The sequence below is a fragment of the Podarcis bocagei genome (genome assembly GCF_964188305.1).
Source record: "Podarcis bocagei genome assembly, chromosome: 8".
NCBI classification, from domain to species: domain Eukaryota; kingdom Metazoa; phylum Chordata; class Lepidosauria; order Squamata; family Lacertidae; genus Podarcis; species Podarcis bocagei.
In genome coordinates this window covers 49,690,722-49,711,037 of record NC_138133.1, presented here as the reverse complement: position 1 = coordinate 49,711,037, position 20,316 = coordinate 49,690,722, and the positions used below count along the sequence as shown (strand labels likewise).

The window sequence follows — 20,316 nt, the reverse complement described above, 5'->3', positions numbered from 1 at the left end:
TTTGGGACCGAGTTCAGAGAGTAGCATTGGGAGATAGCACTTATCTCCACTGCTATTTAACATCTACATGAAGTCACTATGAGTGGTCATTAGGAGTTTTAGAGTGAGATGCCATCAGCATGACACTCAGCTCTACTTCTTAATAACATCTGAATCAAGAGAGACCATGCAGTTCCTGGGCTACTGCATGGATACTGTGGTGAGATGGATGAGGGAGAACAAGCTGAACTTGAATCTTGGCAATGTGGAGGCACTGTGGGTGAGTAGTTCCCGGGTCTGAGAAATTGGCCAATGGCCTACCTTGGATGGGGTTGCACTCCCTCTTAACAAGAGGTAAGGGGGTGGCAGGATCTACAGATCTGGTCTCCGAGGAATGAATCACCTATTGCTGCTGCTATAGTGCCACTGGCAGTTGCAGCATGCTCACTGGAAGCTGGATCTTCCTCCACAGTGGCCCCTCTAGGAGGCAAGGCTGGTCTCCTTCCACCCTGCTCCCAATGTTGCTATTTATCTCACCCTTGTTCCTGATGTAGATCTTCACTCCCTCTTCTTCCCTGGTGATGGGAGGGGGCCACCATTTTGTGATTTGCCTCAGGTGCCAAAATGACTTGGGCTGGCCTTGAAGCAGCAGGTTCACAGTTTGGGAATGCTTCTAGATCCAGCTCTGTCACTGGAGGCTCAGACAGCCGCAGTGGCTAGAAGTGCCTTTTACCAAGTGCAGCTGGTTCAACAGCGACGGCCATTTCTGGACCAGGAAAGCTTTGCCACAGTAGTTCATGCGCTGGTAACTTCAAGACTGGACTATTGCAATGTGCTCTATGTGGGGGCTTCCCTCACACTTGATCCTGAAGCTGCAGCTAGTGCAGATGTTTATAAAGTTTTTAAGAGTTTTAATATTTTTAGTCTTTTATTGTGGTTTTAGCCTTTTTATGTTTTAAATTACAGTTGTATAATTTTTAGTTATAATTTCATTGTTTTATCCTTTTTGTAAACCACTGAGGTTTTTTCTACAAGCAAGCAGTATATAAATATTATGAAATAAATAAATAAATAAATAAATAAAATAAAAAAACAAAGGGAAACTTTGTAACACATGGTTTGCAATATATTTTCCCCCAGTCCATTCACACATCTTGAATGTGATTAGATGCTGAATGATACATCATTTACTTTATACCAGAACTAATATTCTCTTCCTGCATTTGCTTGCTTTAATGATGTCTCTTGCAAATGCAATACAAATATTGGTGGATACTAATCTGAAATATGATACAAGAAGTCTAGCTTCCAAAGTTCTTCTCTAAGTATTACAAAAGAGAGCACAGCAGAGGTTATATTTTCTGAGAATCCTCCGGAAAAACAATCTCTCAAAGGACCTGTTGATGGCATTTTACCATTGCACTGTGGAGAGCATATTAACTTATGGTCTCTGTGTGTGGTTTGGGAGCTGCACGGCCAGGGAAAAAACAATGCTATCCAGGGTTGTAAAGACTGCAGAGAGAATAATTGGGTGCACTCTTCCCACCTTAGATCAAATCTATGCTGCCAGGTGCCATAAGAAAGCGGCAGAGATAGCGCAGGATAGTACACACCCCGGAAATGATCTCTTTCAGCTTCTGCCTTCTGGAAGAAGGTATAGGGTTATAAAGGCCAGGACTAGCCGCCTGAGAAACAGTTTCTACGCAAATGCAATTCTGGCTCTAAATGCAGCATAAGGGGTATCTATAGTATAGTGTATTTTAAAATGGGGTTTCAGAGTTTTGAGGAGTTTTTGAATGTTCTATGTAGTTTTTATGTAGTTTTATGTAGTTTTTCAATTTCATTGTTCTGCATGGGACAATGACAATAAAGATATTGTATATCGTAGAATATACATCCAGCTTCCTGCCGACTCCCTTACCCACTTGCAGTTTCAGAAATGGTGGAATGGAAACAGGAAGCAGGTCCCTCTCCATTCTTCCCTGGTTCCTGACTAACGGTCATAGCAGCAAGTCAAGCGTAACAGAGTGAAGAGGGAGATACACTCCTATCACTCTTGCTTCAAGACCCCTCTTCTTTCACCATTGTAGGAACACCAAACCTAGTTAGTGGGCAAATGGGAGATGGCTTGCAAACAGATGGTAAATTCATGGGAAGAAGGAAGGGAATTAAGGGGTTCACTGGGCTGGGGAAAACTGTTGCATTCCTGAAAATATAATTAGGAATATGAGTGATGGAGTCTGTTGATCAAGCTTGAGGTTTTTTCCAGTTTTGAGGGAAACTGTTCCATATTGCAAGCCCAGTTTATTTATTTATTTCACTACATTTATACAGTATATCACTTGACTGCAATAAAATCTCTAAGCAGTTTGCAAAATTCCAAGGACAATATTCTTCATTACTGATATGTTTAATTCTCTCTCTTTCTGTGTTAACTTTTAGTAGAGTCTTATTTGGTGTAAAGGAACCTGAAGCAACATATATTTTGAAGATATAGGAGATCCATTAATGGACATTTTGCTTCTCAGCTGAACCCTTTACAATTCACAGGTCTTTTGAATTTGGGGTCAGCAAATAAATTTGCTGGAATGAGGAATACAGGATTGGGATATGAGAACTCTACAGTTCCACTGATGTAGACGTTTGTTATCAAAGCAAACTAACTGCTGAATACTTTTAGAATTTAAATAACAAGCCAATCAATACAAAGTTTGTATTGAAATAATTTTGTTGCTTCATGAAAAAAAAGAATGATTTAAGGTTTTGGTCTCTCTCTCTCTCTCTTTAAGGTATTGAGTTTATCTTCTGAAGCTTGCAAGAAAGTAACTTTTAATGTCCCTCAGAAACTAAAGGCAGGGGCATTTGTCGGCCAAGGTGAGAATCCAAGAATATGTTATTGCTGTTGTCGTCAAATATGTACTATTTGAAAACCAATAATATATAGGCAAATTAAAATTTAACCCGAGTTGTTTCCAGATTCTGGAGTTCAAATTCTAAGGTTACCTAAATTATCCTACATATTATGCGAATTGTACAGATCTGGAGGACAATAGGCTATGGGGAGTGCCCAGACCACCTGTGCCATCAACAGCTAAGCAGTTTGTGGCCAGGGCAGCAGGGACTCCTCTGCCTGTCTATCATAAATTTGATTTGGCACTAAATATAGTTTCAGACACCTTTGTTTGGAATTACGTCTTTGTAAACTATTTTTCCTCCTCATTTCAACTAGTCCTTTAAATTTATATTTTCCTACAGTAAACATGAAACAGTGTCTTAATCATTCTGAAATTGTTTACTCAAACAATCCCAATTTCACAATTCAAGAAGATGGCTCATTGTATACAACAAGGGATGTTTCCCTGACTTCCCATGAAATCATCATCACCATATTTCTTAAAAACAGTCATGAACAGGGACAAAAGAAAATACATATTAGTTTGCTCACACATTCAAAAAAGGTAAGCATATCTGATTTGCATCAGTATATCTTATCCTGCTTTTTTCTGCTCTTTTCACTTCTTCCTCATCTTTTAGTGCTGCTGTTTTACTTTGAAGGACAATTTTCATGACTGTGATCAGAATCTGAATGTGTATTGTTATTGTTAGAATCGTCTCCCAAATTACTGCTAAATATTCCACTAAAAACAGAACTGATAAAGCACAGATAAAAATAGAAAGTTATAACCTTGATCAATGACATAATACAAATTCAACATGGAAGAAAAAAAAGAATTTAATGGACATAGTGCAAGGACAAAAATATCAGATTTGTTTCGCGTGACACAAGAATGCTACTATTCCCATATGCTACAATTATCCTAGAAGTCAGGAAGTCTTATTAACTGTTAAAATAATTGTAATTCTAGCAGAGAGATAGACACAGAGGGACTGAAAAATAAAGTGACGCAACACATAGGGTGGCATCCAACTTAATCAGAGGAGACCCATTGAAATCAATGGATTTAGGTGCCTTGAATATGACTTGGCTGAATACTGCTCATTATTGCTATTGTTGTTTGCTTAGTTATCTCTCCCGTTCTTCTAGGTCCCAATAGCAAAGACAAGACATTTACGAGATACTTTTCTTAGACGAACTAAACGGAGATGGGGTCCTGTCCCAACTATTTTAATGGAAAACTCACTTGGACCTTATCCAATGCAAATCCAACAGGTATGTTTTAAATTCACCTCTTCATTTTTACTTTTCAAATTATCAGTCAAGGATTTTTGAGCAGCTTGGCATATGTTATAAGTGATCAGTAACAGAACTTCAATCAATAGAAACTATGATTGAAGCCTTCAGATACACAGCATACTCTCTGCCCTCCAATTCTTGCTAGGCAGCCAAGAACTTTACTGTTAAACCCATCGTTTGTGTCTATAAATGATTGCCCCATCTGGTAAACTCATCTGTCTGGGGGAATTGTTTGTTGCATCACTGCTGCTGATATATACATTGCTGCAGAAATCTGGGATTAGGGAAACCAGTTTGTCTCTGCCTACATCTTTTGAAGAAGCTTGTAATTGCAATGTAAATATCTAAAGTCAGCTATTTAACACCAGAGAATGAAATCCATTTAAATGCTTCAGCTTTTGCCTGGAAGTACCAAGGAAACAACAGCTTGAGTCTGATGGGAGTTCAATATAAGGCTTTTACATTTGTAAGCAACTAGCTATGTGGAACAGCCTAATCATATGAATTCTCCCTACTCTCACCAGGAACATGGTAAGCAAGTCACAAGCATTTTAGACTTTGCATGGAGCTACTATCACATGAAACATTTATTTCCTGTGTCCATAATATTTGAATTGATGTGTAAATATTTTGGTTTTGCATCTTGGGATTGCTAACGGATTCTGAATAAATAGACAAGAAAACAAGATTTTGTTAATTATTATTTCTGTTTCAAATTGGTTTGCATTTACACAGCTGCTTTCCGACACATCCCTAACATACGATATCAGATACTCCATAAGTGGTCATGGTGTTGACAAGCCACCATATAATTATTTCTACATAGAGGAGGACACTGGAAATCTATTTGTTACGTGTCCAATCGATCGGGAAGAGTACCCAGAATTTCAGGTATGGGTTTCAGACTTCTGTTTACGTATTTACTGATAAGTAAGAATTGGACAGATCCATTGTATTTCTTTTACTAAAAGTTTCTCTGAACAGGGCTGCCTTCAGATGTTTTCTAAAAGTTGTGTAATTCTTTATCTCCCTGACATCTGATGAGAGGGCATTCCACAGGGAGGGCCCCCATTGCTAAGAAGGCCCTCTGCAGTATAGTCTCCTCAAGGTAAAGAATTAAAAATGAATGAACAGATGCAACAATTACCGTATTTTTCGCACCATAGGACGCACTTTTCCCGTCTTAAAAACTAAGGGGAAAAGTCTGTGCGTCCTATAGAGCGAATGCAGGGAGGAGGCAGGCAGGAAAAGCCCTCAAGAGCCCCACACAAGCTTCGCGCGGCTCTTGCGGGCTTTTCCCCAAGAGGGAGAAGGGACTGACACCGCCAGTCAGTCCCTTCTCCCTCCTCTAGAAAAGCCTTGCACAACCTCTCCAGCCGGGGGGAGGCTTCGCAAGGCTAAAGAGGAAGCCAGGGCAGCGAGCGCGATGCATCCCGTTCGCTGCCCTGGCTTCCTCTTTAGACTTGCGCGCCTCTCCAGCGGGGGTGGTGGGGGTGGGAGGCTTCGCAAGGCTAAAGAGGAGCCAGGGCAGCGAGCGCGATCCATCCCGTTCGCTGCCTGGCTTCCCCTTTAGACTTGCGCGCCTCTCCGGGGGTGGGGGTGGGGAGGAAGCCAGGCAGCGAACGGGATGGATCGCGCTCGCTGCCTGGCTTCCCCTTTAGACTTGCGCGCCTCTCCGGGGGTGGGGGGGGTGGGAGGCTTCGCATGTCTAAAGGGGAAGCCAGGGCAGCGAGCGCGATCCATCCCGTTCGCTGCCTGGCTTCCCCTTTAGACTTGCGCGCCTCTCCGGGGGTGGGGGGTGGGTGGGAGGAAGCCAGGCAGCGAACGGGATGGATCGCGCTCGCTGCCTGGCTTCCCCTTTAGACTTGCGCGCCTCTCCGGGGGTGGGGGGTGGGGTGGGAGGCTTCGCATGTCTAAAGGGGAAGCCAGGGCAGCGAGCGCGATCCATCCCGTTCGCTGCCTGGCTTCCCCTTTAGACTTGCGCGCCTCTCCGGGGGTGGGGGGTGGGTGGGAGGAAGCCAGGCAGCGAACGGGATGGATCGCGCTCGCTGCCTGGCTTCCCCTTTAGACTTGCGCGCCTCTCCGGGGGTGGGGGGGGGGTGGGAGGCTTCGCATGTCTAAAGGGGAAGCCAGGGCAGCGAGCGCGATCCATCCCGTTCGCTGCCTGGCTTCCCCTTTAGACTTGCGCGCCTCTCCGGGGGTGGGGGGGTGGGTGGGAGGAAGCCAGGCAGCGAACGGGATGGATCGCGCTCGCTGCCTGGCTTCCCCTTTAGACTTGCGCGCCTCTCCGGGGGTGGGGGGGGGTGGGAGGCTTCGCATGTCTAAAGGGGAAGCCAGGGCAGCGAGCGCGATCCATCCCGTTCGCTGCCTGGCTTCCCCTTTGGACTTGCGCGCCTCTCCGGGGGTGGGGGGTGGTGGGAGGAAGCCAGGGCAGCGAGCGCGATCCATCCCGTTCACTGCCCTGGCTTCCTCTTTAGCCTTGCGTGCCTCTCCAGCCGCAAGAGATCTACCAGAGGTAGATCTTAACCCTTGCCTCACCTGGGAGCTTCTCTGGGCAGGAATTCCCTCAGCTTAAGTGAGGTGGGGGAAGTGTGGCAAGTAGGGGGGTACCTACCTAGACACTGAAGCCACATGTCTCTCAGATGAAAATTGGGAGTGGGCATTGTGTGAAGTGCTCTGATGGTGTTTCCTGCTTGGCAGGGGGTTGGACTCGATGGCCCTTGTGGTCTATTCCAATTCTATGATTCTATGATTCTAAGTGGCTGTGGATCTCCTGCTGCAGAACTGTAGGACTGTATAGAGTTGGGAGGGCCACCTGAGGGTCATCTAGCCCAGCCCCCTCACAATGTAGGAATCACAGCTAAAGAACGCCAGGCAGATGGTCCCCCAACCGCTGCTTAAAAGCCTCCAGTGGTGGAGACCCCAAACACCTTCCGAGGTCATAGAATTGCAAGGTTGGAAGGGAACCCCAGGAGTCATCTAGTCCAGCCCCGGTGGACAGCGGGCGCAATCCATCCCGTTGCACAAGACTAAAGATGCTGTGCAAGGCTAAAGAGGAAGCCAGGGCAGTGGGTGCCTGCCCTGGACTGCCTTGTCTTCTTCTTTAGCCGCGCTGGAGAGGTTTAGCTCCTGGCTGGAGAGGTTGCGCGGCTATGGATCCCGTGCGCTGTCTTGGCTTCTTTGCTCTTTGGGGCTGGTGGGGGAACCCGGGCTTCCCCCGCAGCCCCAAGAAGCTCTGGGAGAAGCAGACAGGCTGCGCACAGCCTGTCCGTTGCTCTTTGTGGCTGGGGGGAGGGATAATATTTTTTTCCTTGATTTCCCCCTCTAAAAACTAGGTGCGTCCTGTGGTCCGGTGCGTCCAATAGAGCGAAAAATACGGTATCTGTTGTAGCTGTCTGTATGTTACTTTTTTGACAGGTAACTGCATGATTGAGGGAAACACGCAGGGAAATGAGTTTTCAAACACTGTATCCACTACAGAGAAGCTGTTTTTGGTAGCCTCACAATGCTTACATTAGTCCTCAATTCTTCAATAGAAGGTGAGAGGGATTTGGTTGGTGAGCAACATGTAGAATCATCAGCAGGCCATGCACAGCATCAACTTGCCAATCAGAGCCAGATGTTCCTGTACATGTAAATAGGTGGGAGGAGAATACTGATTTACTGGCTGCTAGCAGTACCAAGGCACTCAAGGAAACCTGAGAAGGCATTTGTGGGTTTTCTTACAGATGAAAGATAGCAACCAGCCTGCGCTCACCCCAGCCTATTATCTTCCTTTACTTCACAGCTTTCTGATAACACTTGCCCACTCATACTAGTGAAACAGTTCAGGAAAAGGTGAACAGGCAAGCAGACACAAAGAACATGATGCTTGAACCAGGCATTTGACTGACTAGATGTCTTTCCTCCTAAACTGTTGTTCTGGGCTGCTGTGTTGATATTTTGTCATTGGCTGTATTGTGGTTTTATTTTATGATTTCAATGAAAATTGTACTTCCTATAACCATTCAGTAAAGAGGAGACTACAATAATAAATATATAAATACTAACACTCAAGGTGCAGCGCCAATTGATGGGGATATATATGAAAACTTGTCCACAAAGATGGATTATAGTTGAACCAGCAAAAAGGTACTTGCTCCACCTTCCCTTCACTGTTCCCATGTGGTCTTTCCTATCTTTCCCATATCTCCTTCTTCCTTCATCTCTCCTTTCCATGGCCCAAATGGCTGTGCCTAGTCCCTTATTTGTTTCCTTGCCTCAGGCCCCTGTTCGAACACACAATTGCCTTGCACAAGTCCTTCTTTCCCAGGCCATTCAATGGACTACTTTATTTGTCCATTGCTTCCTCTGTACTTCACTTTGTATGACGCACAACTCCTTTATACCTCCTTCACATGGCTCTTGGACTCTGTCCATTTCCTCATGTCCCTGCCTCCTTTCTCTCTTCTTCTTCTTAGTCCAACTCAACTGTAGCCTATCCTTATGTCTGTTTTTAAATGCATATACTCTGGGAGATCACGGAGACACAATGTCCCATGCTTTTCTGGATGTACAGGTGGACTGCTCACCACAAAGGCCACACACAGCATACTCTCTGCCCTCTGTTCACCTTGGCAGATTCTTGTTTAGAAACTTGGACTGAAGTAACTGTATCCTGATTTGTTAAAAATATATATTTTTTTCTGCTTCAGATCAACTAGCAAATAAATGTTTGTTTGTTTGTTTGCTCTTTTTTATACAGTTGATTTGCTATGCAATGACAGCAGATGGATATACACCAGAGATACCGCTTGTGCATATAATTAGAATAGAAGATGATAATGATAATGCCCCAGTGTTTGAGCAGGACGTTTATACTTTTCTTGTCTTTGAAAACTGTGGAATTGGTAATTTTAAAAATCTTTTCTTTTTTAAATAAATCATGCTTAGTTTAGACAGCAATATTTTAAAGTACTAATTAAAAACTGAGGTTCTGTGAATTGTATGTAAGCTCCATATTATTTTTATTTGCTATAATTCTGAGCTAATATCTGAGTTCCGAAAAATAATAATCTACATATAGCCCTATTCAAGGATTCTGATTCTGGTTGGAGTAATCAAATGACAGCCCCCATCCTCAGTCACACGGGGCTGAGAGGCCTACCTCCATCTTCATAGCCATCATTCTTGTTACTCTCGATAGGAGCCAACTCCTAGGGGCTGGGGTGTGTGTCTTTGCTCCCCTAGTAAAATATTTGAGGGGGTCAGGGGCCCCTAAAGTTTATGGGTATTGCCATCCAAATGGCTTCCATGCAACATATCATGTGAAATGATTATGCAGGGCGGGGCTTACATGCCCCCCATATTTCATTCAAGTTGGCATCCCCTGTTGCTCTCCATGAGTTAGAGGGCAACTGTGTGAAATGGGGAGCCTTCTATACTTGTGGTCTCCCCATGCATTTTAAAATGCTGATTTTCCAGGTGTCTACAAGCCCTACAAATACAGTAGGTTCCCTGCTTCCCACAATTGCTCTCTAACCGATGAGAATGATGATGAGTAAGCATGATACTGGTAAATTCATCTCCAGAGTGTACCTGCTCCCCAAATGAGTTGTTGCTATAACCAGCAAGAGAACTTCGGTTTCTCATCAAATAAAGGGTGGTGAACCACTGTTCAGCAATGCAGTCCTAAAATAACGAACTTCACTATTTATGCAGTAGGAAGTCCCCAACAGCGGGGAAAACCAATCTGTTTCAAATAAGAATATAGAAAGATGCATAGACAGATATATCTGTTTCATTGATCAAATGTTAAGAATGGTTATATTTCTCTACAGATGTTTTAAAATAGGTATACTTAGGTATACAAAAGTGATTTTTTAAAAAAGCATTCTGACATATATGCCTGGATTTACATGTTTAGATTAAGTGAAAAATCACCACATCTAAATAATTATTTTAAAACTATCTTATGAAGGAAAGCTGGAAATTTAAAGATGATGTTTTGTACATACAGGGACGCTAGTTGGACAAGTGACTGCAACAGACAGTGATGAGCCATACACCTTACATACGGAAGTGAAATACAGAATTGTGTCCCAGGATCTTCAAAGTTATCAGAATTTAAGGGTATTTGCTATAAATCCAGATTCAGGTTCTATTACGGTGGTAACATCACATCTGGACAGAGAGGTAAATTTCCGGTGCACCTAGCCTTTATTCACATGCCACAACTCTGCCAATAAGGGCAACTTGGAGCTTTTTAGAGGAAAGGTAGATTATAAGGGAAATAAATGGGTACATCGCCATGCAATTGTTGTTTAGGATCAGAATGTGAAGTCATTCTTGCTCCCTTTTTAAAAAAACAAGGAGATGTGTTGGATGTTGCAAACAGATCATTTAAAGCATTTATTTCTCATAATGCTATTTTGTAGGCTCAAACAATGCCAAGCTGTTTTTTTTCAATACAGCTTCCGCCATCTTGGTCAATATTATACAAACGTGTAACTATCTGAAGAACTGGGCAGTCCCATGGTCTCTGGTTTTCCTTTTCATAAAATCCTGGTGATTTTAATCAGAACAGGGAAATTATGTTTATATATTCATTTTAATGCAGACAACACCAGAGTATACGCTACAAATTGAAGCAAGAGATATGGGAGGCCAGGAATTCGGTCTGTGCACTACAGCAAAAGTTATAATTACAGTTGGAGATGTAAATGACAATGCTCCGCAATTAGAACAAAATGTGGTAAGTTTGTTATTGTTAAAATTCAACAGAGCTTTAAAAAATGTGGGTACCTCCTGAGCAGCCAGTATTTCCTATGGTGTAAATGTAATCATAATAAATGTTAAATTGAGGAAAAATACAATTATTTGCATTTTAACTATAGAGAATTCCTTCCCTGGCTATCAGGATGGAACATGTATTTACAGAATAATTGCCCAGACTATTCTATTCCTCTTAATCTTTCAAAAGTATAGCTTTGTTACAGTGCAATCCTATAGATATCTGCCCAGAAGCATGGCCTATTAAATTCAGTTGGGCTTACTCACTGGTACATGAATATAGGATTGCAGCCCAAGTCCCAAAGTAGAAAAGTATGTGTCTAACAGATTCTACTCTGTTAGATGCATGAAGGGTTAATCTCAGTTTGCAGCTATATAGACATGTGGGTAAAAAAGAAGAGGTGGGAGTGGAATGCTATTACCATGTGTGGCCAGGAGGCCACCAAAACAAGCGATATGTGTGTCCTATTACTATGGTAAGAAGAGTTTGGATTTGATATCCCACCTTTCACTCCCTTTTAAGGAGTCTAAAAGCGGCTAACATTCTCCTTTCCCTTCCTCCCCCACAACAAACACTCTGTGAGGTGAGTGGGGCTGAGAGACTTCAAAGAAGTGTGACTGGCCCAAGGTCACCCAGCAGCTGCATGTGGAGGAGCGGAGACGCGAACCCGGTTCCCCAGATAACGAGACTACCGCTCTTAACCACTACACCATACTGGCACAAATGCAAACAAGGCATAGATGCAAACAAATTCCCTAGGGGTAAAGTATCAACTCAAGAGTGGATGTGGTCTAATCTCCAAAGATAATGAACAGGAAAAGCAAAATTAATAATAAAATGGTACCTTGGGTTACAGACGCTTCAGGTTACAGACTCCGCTAACCGAGAAATAGTACCTCGGGTTAAGAACTTTGTTTCAGGATGAGAACACAAATTGTGCTCCGGTGGCACGGCGGCAGCAGGAGGCCCCATTAGCTAAAGTGGTGCTTCAGGTTAAGAACATTTTCAGGTTAAGAACAGACCTCCAGAACGAATTACGTTCTTAACCCGAGGTACCACTGTATACGTGAACACCAAGGGACAATCACATCCTGTAGTGAGCTAGCCATTCCCAATTGTGGCTCAGTTCAAGTCTGGTAGTGTCAGATCTGCACAAGGCTTGAAACTCTGCAGCTTCACCACTGGAGTTAAAGTATTTTATTGTTGCTTTTGGAAAATTATTTCACTGTTCTAGAAGTGTTTATTAATTGTTTATTTGAAAACTTCATTTCAGTATGAAGTGAAAATATATGAAAACGAAGAAAATATAGAAATATTGTGCATTCCTGTAAGAGATAATGATGAACCTGGGACTCCTTCATGGTTGGCTGAATTCACAATTATAAAAGGAAATGAAGATAATGCTTTTTCTATGAATATTGACCAAGAGAGGAATGTCGGGTGTTTACTTGTTTTAAAGGTAAATGCAGATGGGGAAAAATTACCTGTGGTACAAAGGTATATTACTAATGGGAATAATCTAGAGTTTTTTGGGGAAATTATTTGATGGTATGCAACATACCGGTAATTTTAAGCCCTGAAAGGCTGTTCTTGAAATGTTATATTTGTAACTATTTTCCAAGGGTTCCCAAGCTTGAAATGTTCCCCTAAAGGAAATTTATCCATGGTTTATGCAATTTGGGGGAAATAAGCAAGTATGAGGAAAAGGAAGGGTGGCAAGAAACTTAATGAAATTGCAAAATACCAATTGATAACCATTGTGTGGAATCCAAAAGGTGTCATTCTACTAATGGAAGGAATTCACTATACCAATAGGGAGGCAATTTTTGAAGACTCCCTATGCAGCCCACATCCCCTTAATCTACTCTGCAGGGTCCCTGGCCAGAGAAATCACCAAAAAAAATTTTCCCTCCCTGTTCTGCTTATGCATGTCTTCTGTCAGCAGAGTGACACCCATTGGATTCCACACATTATTTTTACCATATTTGTTAAAAGTTTATAACAGCAACCCAGTAATAAATATTGTGTTAGTTTTAACAGAAATGTGTTTGTTTCCAGGGACTGGACTATGAAACTTCCAAGGAGAGAAGATTAGAAATTGTTGTAAATAATGAAGCACCTTATATCCTAGCACCAAATTCAAGAGCCCCATCAAGAAACCCCACCACAATTGTGATTGAAGTTATGGATGTGGATGAGGGGCCAACATTTGCCACTGAATATATTATAACTTTAAGGGAATCTTTCCCAAAAGGAACAGTGGTTGGAATCTATCAAGCATATGACCCAGAAACTGGAGATAGCACAGGCATAAGGTACACTTTTAATTATAACACAGTAATCTGGTTTATAGATTGTAGTTAAAAACAGGGAACAATTATAATTGGTTTATATTATCACATTGTACTAACGGTATACAACCCTCCTAAAATGTTCTCAATAGTTATGGAATAATAAATGACCCATGCAACTGGATCACCATTGATGAAACAGGACAGCTGATAACCACTACAATTTTAGACAGAGATATATTAAATGAGGAATACAGTCAATGCATTGTAACAGTCTCTGCAACTGACCAAAGTGAGTAACAAATGCTTGTAAACTGCTGATTATGCCATCTACATATTTGCAGTAGTATTTTCTATCTTTCTTTTAAACCACAGTGTTAAAAGAACTCTAATCCTATATGACATCAGTGAGCTCACAATATGGATATAAATCATGGTTCCATCTGTATTTTATATATAATAAGCTTGCTACCGTGAAGAAAATGAAACAACAGAAAAACCCAGTAAACTGAATCATAAAAAGGTTAAATTAAATAATACCAAATCCACATATTTTGCACTTGTTTTATGAATGCAGTTTTATCAATTTCATGCTGCTTATTTTTTCTGAATGGCAGTACAGACATTTTTGCGAATAAATATTTTGAAATCTTGTTGATAATTCAGTAAGTGTTTAAAAAGAGCACTAAATGCTAAAAGGTAAAGGACCCCTGGATTGCTAAGTCCAGTCGAATTCGACTATGGGGTACGGTGTTCATCTCCGCTTTAAGGCCGAGTGAGCCAATGTTTGTCTGAAGACAGCTTTCTGGGTCATGTGGCCAGCATAACTAAATGGCTTCTGGTGCAATGGGACACCGTGACAGAAGCCAGATCGCATGGAAATGCTGTGTACCTTCCCACCACAGTGGTACCTATTTATCTACTCACCCTTGTATGCTTTTGAACTGCTAGGTTTGACGGAGCTGGGACAGAGCAACAGGAGCTCATCCCGTCACACAGATTAGAACTGCCAACCTTATGATCTGTAAACTCAAGAAGCTCAGTGGTTTAGACCACAGTGCCACTGTATCCCCTTAAAAAAAGCACTATTCCCCTCCTAGCCCTGGTTTTTGCTGTTTGTTTAAGTGTAGACCAGGATAGGAAAAACTTAATTCAGATTCTTTTTTCTAAGCTTATTCATAGGTAAAGGTAAAGGTAAAGGTACCCCTGCCCGTACGGGCCAGTCGTGTCCAACTCTAGGGTTGTGCGCCCATCTCACTTAAGAGGCCGGGGGCCAGCACTGTCCGCAGACACTTCCGGGTCACGTGGCCAGCGTGACGAACCTGCTCTGGCGAGCCAGCACCAGCGCAGCACACGGAAACGCCGTTTACCTTCCCGCTATAAAGCGGTACCTATTTATCTACCTGCACTTAGGGGTGCTTTTGAACTGCTAGGTGGGCAGGAGCTGGGACCGAATGACAGGAGCTCACCCCGCCGCGAGGATTCGAACCGCCGACCATACGATCGGAAAGTCCTAGGCACTGAGGTTTTACCCACAGCGCCACCCGCGTCCCTAAGCTTATTCATAATAAGCTTAATTGATACCAGAAAGGTTGCATTTTCCTCAGAGTCCTACGCCGAACTCCATCTTCTGTTGCTGAACTGAATTCTTAGTTTTTTGCCCTGTTGCCAGAGAAATAAGTCTAAAAGCTAGCTTTAATCCATGAGAGAGGGGGAGAGAGAGAGAGAAATTCTTATAATTTTCTATATTTGGGGCAGAACTTTTTTCCACTACTACATATTTGCACAGATTAGCTGAAGCCTGCTACTGTGTCAGTGTGTGACTATTTACAGCATTAAATCATGAAAAACTTCCATTTTCCAGGTGGTAAAACAGGTCTAGGGAAAATTGTGATAAACATCATGGATGAGAATGACAATTTCCCAGTGATTACGACAAAGAATTACACCATGTGTAAGGACAAAACACCAATTTGTATTACGGCCTTTGATGCCGATCTACCTCCTTACACTGGACCTTTCCATTTTGAAATAGAGAATCGAATGGGCTTAACATGGAGGTTAACACCAAATGATGGTATGTACATGGTTTTCCCTGTCCCACTTCTGTAATAATAACTGTAGCTAATAGAACAAATAATGTAAAAATGTTCATCATTGCACAATTTGTTTTACAGATGAATCAGCATTGCTTTCACCCATGGAAGATATTGACTATGGCTATTATATAATACCTGTTAGGATATATGATAATGAAGGAAACAGTGGAATAAGTGAAATAACAGTTCACTACTGTGACTGTGACATTCCAAGTAATTGTTCTGAACGCAGCACAGTCGCCGCTCTGGAGAATGGGGCAATCCCTGTAGATCGCGTTCCATATCAAGCAGAATCTGCTTTTGGCCCCTGGGGCATTGCTGCAACAGTCCTTGGATCAGTATTATCACTGTGTAAGTATATCTCTCTCTTATAGATGATATACAAAATGAGCCATTAACTCCAGTCTGTTGCAAAACTGCTTCTCCCTTGACTCTTCCTTGGAGTTCTAAATGTTCACTTAAGGTGGCTTAGTCCCATGTTTGTGTATATAGGTATGTTAAAAGGAAAATGCACATACCAATTAGCTACTGTGCATATTCACCAGGTGTCATGGAAAATGTGCACATGTCCACGAAGATGGAATTCTGCACATTTCCTGGTCAATTTGTACAATCCACAACAAGCTTTGGGCATTGTGCATGTATCAACTACATTAGGTATGTTCTCTGGCCAATATGCATTATCTCCAACAGGCCTTGCAAAACGTGCATATCTCAACTGCGTTCTGTACATACATGCTGACTGTTTGCTGTTTGGGAGAACTAGGCCTATTTTCCAGAGCTATCAAATCTTCCAGAGGAAGAAAAGGGAGGGGGGGAATGCCCTGAAATGAAAAATCATCCATAGCATTTTATTATTAGTCGTATTCATTAGATTTGTACACCACCCTTCATCCGTATATCTCAGGGTAGTTCACAGCATAAAAATACAAGCTAAAGACACAAATAAACATAATAAGAACAAACCAAACCAATAACCTCCTCCTGCTCCCCCAAAAACATTTAAAAGGCTATAGGATGTTAATCAGCCAAAGGCTTAGTTGAAGAGGAACATTTTCACCTGGTGCCTAATGGTGTATGATGAAGGTACCAGCTGAACATCCCTGGAGATATCATTTCACAAATGGGGTGCCACCCTTTACTTTGATTATTGTATTTACTTCTCCAGCCCCCCACTTCCTGAGGTACATGCCGGCCTCCGATGCTATTTGCTTTATAGAAAACATGTAACAATTTACTTATTAAATTCAGTACCCTTCATGCATGACTTTGAATCACATAATTAAAAACTAAAGCTCAGATTATGTGTATTTCTTTCTACAGCGGGGATGATGGTACCCTGTGGTTACTGGCTCCATAAAAGAAATTCCAATACTGAAGAAGCGCCTGGAGAAGCGCCTGGAGAAGCGTCTAATAATGCAGCTTTTGAGAACTTAATGATGTCAAACACAGAGGCACCAGGTGAAGAAATGACAGTAAGTAGCATTTTTTGGCTAAAAGTTATGAAGTTCCGTACTGCATTTGCTTTCTAAAAAGTGGGGTGTGGGTGGGTGGGTGCGCACTAAATATTAGAGTTGCTGTGTTACTATAAAAGGGGAAAAGCATGCTTGCAATGTTTTATCTTTTTAGTGTGTGTACTTTTGAGCTAACTCCTGCACTGTGGGTGTGAGAGAGCGTGTGAGTGAGAGACAGAGAAAGGTGGGGATTAGTAAGAAGACTGCTGAGCACCCAAAAAATCCCAAAACATAAGGTGGTATTCAACTAAGTTTTATTCGGAATATACACATGGAAATTAATGAACATGGCTACATTTCTGGGTTCAGAAAAGATTGGGATTCATTTTCTTGGGTATGGAGGTCAAGTTAAGCCAACTGTACTTGCCAAATAAGATGGTGGACAGTAAGTTAGCTGCAGCACTTTATCATGGTTATAAGAGGACCTGGCCTGGTGCTGCAAAATGTATTTCTGGATCCTGGAATGGCATGCAGGCAAGAGAGTTGCTGAGTTGTGGAGATGGTAAGGCCCACAAGTTACTGCTTTGAGTTGGTATGGGATATGTATACATAATGGGGAAAATAGTTGGTTTGGGTTCAGGCTCTGTTTTTCCGAGAATTCAGGAATCTTATCTCCCAAACTATAGATGGTAAAAAGAAACTGCTGCTTCTTTTACAAAATTCTGCTGTTATCTTTCTTTTCAGGTTCTAAATATACTTCCAGTGAGCACACTGAATACAGCTGTAAGCATGGAAGTGATAAAAGGAGAAGGCCATCACCCACCAGAATTGGTCAAAGGTGGAGGAAATAAAATGGCAGCATCTTTACATGACATCAGAGGGCAAAGCAAACCAGAATTAGTCAAAGGAGGAGGAAAACTCTTGGCATCATCTTTACATGATATTACAGGGCATCACAAACCAGAACTAGTCAAAGGCGGAGGAAATATCGTGGCAGCATCTTTACATGATATTAGAGGGCATCGCAAACCAGAATTAGTAAAAGGTGGAGGAACTCTATTGGCAGCATCTTTACATGATATCAGAGGGTATCGCAAACCAGAATTATTCAAAGGTGGAGGAAATCACTTGACAGCATCTTTACACAATATCAAACAACCCATACGGAGTTCCTCCAGAGATTTGTGCTCACAATGGCAGGAATTTACCAATCCTCATTTAGCTAAAGTAAGCATACTGATACAGATTCCCCATGGTTTATGTTTGGATTAATGTTAAGACTATCCACCATAGTGTGATATATTTCAGTTAAGTAGCTACAGTTAGTTCATATTCTGGATTTTAATATTGGCTGTAGCTCTCTGGTTATTTGATACACTTAGGCTGTTTTACTGGAAAGATCCATGTTGTTCGTGCTTGTGAGGTGTTTGTGTGGTCCACAATTATTAATTTATTTCCAAAAAAGAATCGAAGGTCACTCACAGTATAGCATACCGTTAAAACAATAAAAGCTAAAAATTCAGTTATAATACTAAATAGCATAAAGCAGTGAGATAAAACATAATCCATAAAGATCACAGCAGAAAACAAGTCAATACCATCAACGAATGCCTCATACAAGCAGTATAAAATAGTATCAGTCACTTATCAAGCAAGACAACATAGCCCAAAGAGTGGGGAAAAACAGACCACCTTCCTCTGGGATGGTGTTTCAGAACTTTGGTGCAACTACTGAGAAAGTCCTACCTATTCAAATGCTTCCATTATTTTAATGCAGAGCCTAATGCTGATGCTCAAGGTATCCCACAGTGTGATGTGGAGGCTAATAAAAGGTAAAAAATGTAAGGGTAAAGGACCCCTGGATGGTTAAGTCCAGTAAAAGGTGACTATGGGGTAAAGAACTCATCTCGCTTTCAGGCCGAGGGAGCCGGTGTTTGTCCACAGACAGCTTTCTGGGTCACGTGGCCAGCATGACTAAACCGCTTCTGGCACAATGGAACACCGTGACATAAACCAGAGCGCACGGAAACACCGTTTACCTTCCTGCCACAGCAGTACCTATTTATCTACTTGTACTGGCGTGCTTTCGAACTGCTAGGTTGGCAGGAGCTGGGACAGAGCAACGGGAGCTAATGCAATCTTAGGTTGCATTTATAGCAGCACAGTGCTCGGAAAACAAGATGAAAGAGTTCCATTCTGGTCTGCACTAGTCAGGCCAAATGTGAAGTCCTCTGTCTAGTTCTTGCCATCAAAATTTTAAAAGGAAATTGATAAAAGAAAGCAAGCCCACAGATTCTGTACTGACCAGGAAGGGGGTATTTTGTTCACTGCCCAGGCATTCTGTTGAATGAAGGGTGACATAAAAAGCACAATAAATATTAATAAATAGGCGGCTAGAAAATCCCTTTCAACCCAGTGATTCTATCCTGTGTAGTATGGTATAGATTGACACAAGAAGCTGATCATTGCCTTTAATAAACAGTATGCAAACTGCATTGTTATGCTTTATAGAAAGGGACTTAAATAGTATGAATCATATACATGAATTATATTCTTCTTTGTATGCAGGAACCAGTTAGAAGCTCTGATTTATGTTTAGGTGCATTTAAGAAAATGGTTAACGTGTACTTTCTTTGTGTGCAGAAGGTGTTTTTGTGTGAACAGGAGGAAGAACGTAAACGTGTCGGCGAATATGTACATTCATATAAATATGAAGGAAAAGGATCGCTGGTTGGTTCCCTAAGCTCCTGTACTGGCGAGTCATCATCAGAAGAACTTGAGTTTTTAAATGAGCCAGAGCCTGCTTTTAAGACATTGGTTGAAGCCTTTGTAATGAAGAAGCATGCTTCCATTGGTTCTGAAACCCACCTGCACAATTCTACAGGAAGCTATGTGCTAACTTCCACAGTTGGAGGCAGCAATGCTTCTGAATACCAGCTGCTGGAAACCACAGGACAGAAGAGTGCTCTCGTGCCCAGAACGTGCTTGCTGGTTTCCCAAAGGCAACTTGTTGGCCACTGTGAGAACAGGATGCTAGACCAGATGGGCCACTGGTCTGACACAGCAGGCTCGTCTTATCTTCTTAACTCCATTGAAATGAATTAATGTTCTTGTACCTCCCTAGTTCATCCCAATAGGATTTGAGCAGGAAAGCATGGCCTACTGTAGGCTGTCCCCATTCACATGTCTCTCTCCCCCCCACATTTTTTATTTAAGTAGGCTCTAAAAGAGTTGATTTAGTGGGTTTTTAAAAAATAATAATTGAGATTCTGAAATTTGACCTAACTGCACAAAACAGTTTTAAGCTCAGGTGCCTAATTTCATATTTTTAACAAAATGTAGTTTCGTCCTTATCTTTAAAAACACCCTTTGGAAACAGTAACACTCTATTATTTCAATTTCAATATTATCTGTCACATGTCTGGTAAACAGAAAGTATTACTTGGTTTAGTGTCTCTTTTCAAAGACTTCTAGTAATAATTTTCTTAGTTTCTTACTTATATTAATTGCTTATTTATATTCTTTT

General features: G+C 41.9%; 1 protein-coding gene and 1 long non-coding RNA gene across 2 annotated transcripts in view; one reads left to right on the top strand and one right to left on the bottom strand.

Annotated features, from left to right (window-relative positions):
* LOC308594125 overlaps positions 1–20,316 on the bottom strand; it is a 79,474-nt gene that overhangs the window by 50,955 nt on the left and 8,203 nt on the right. The gene's annotated exons all lie outside the window — the stretch shown is intronic.
* LOC308593587 (desmocollin-1-like) lies at positions 205–20,168 on the top strand (the record flags this gene model as incomplete). Its single annotated transcript, XM_081206047.1, has 16 exons — positions 205–259; positions 2,070–2,120; positions 3,235–3,437; positions 4,025–4,150; positions 4,910–5,065; positions 8,919–9,063; positions 10,173–10,348; positions 10,773–10,907; positions 12,220–12,405; positions 13,005–13,261; positions 13,390–13,529; positions 15,102–15,314; positions 15,415–15,687; positions 16,660–16,811; positions 17,535–18,017; positions 19,434–20,168. 16 exons carry the CDS (start codon positions 205–207, stop codon positions 19,893–19,895), a joined length of 3,213 nt encoding a protein of 1,070 aa, XP_081062173.1. The 3' UTR covers positions 19,896–20,168.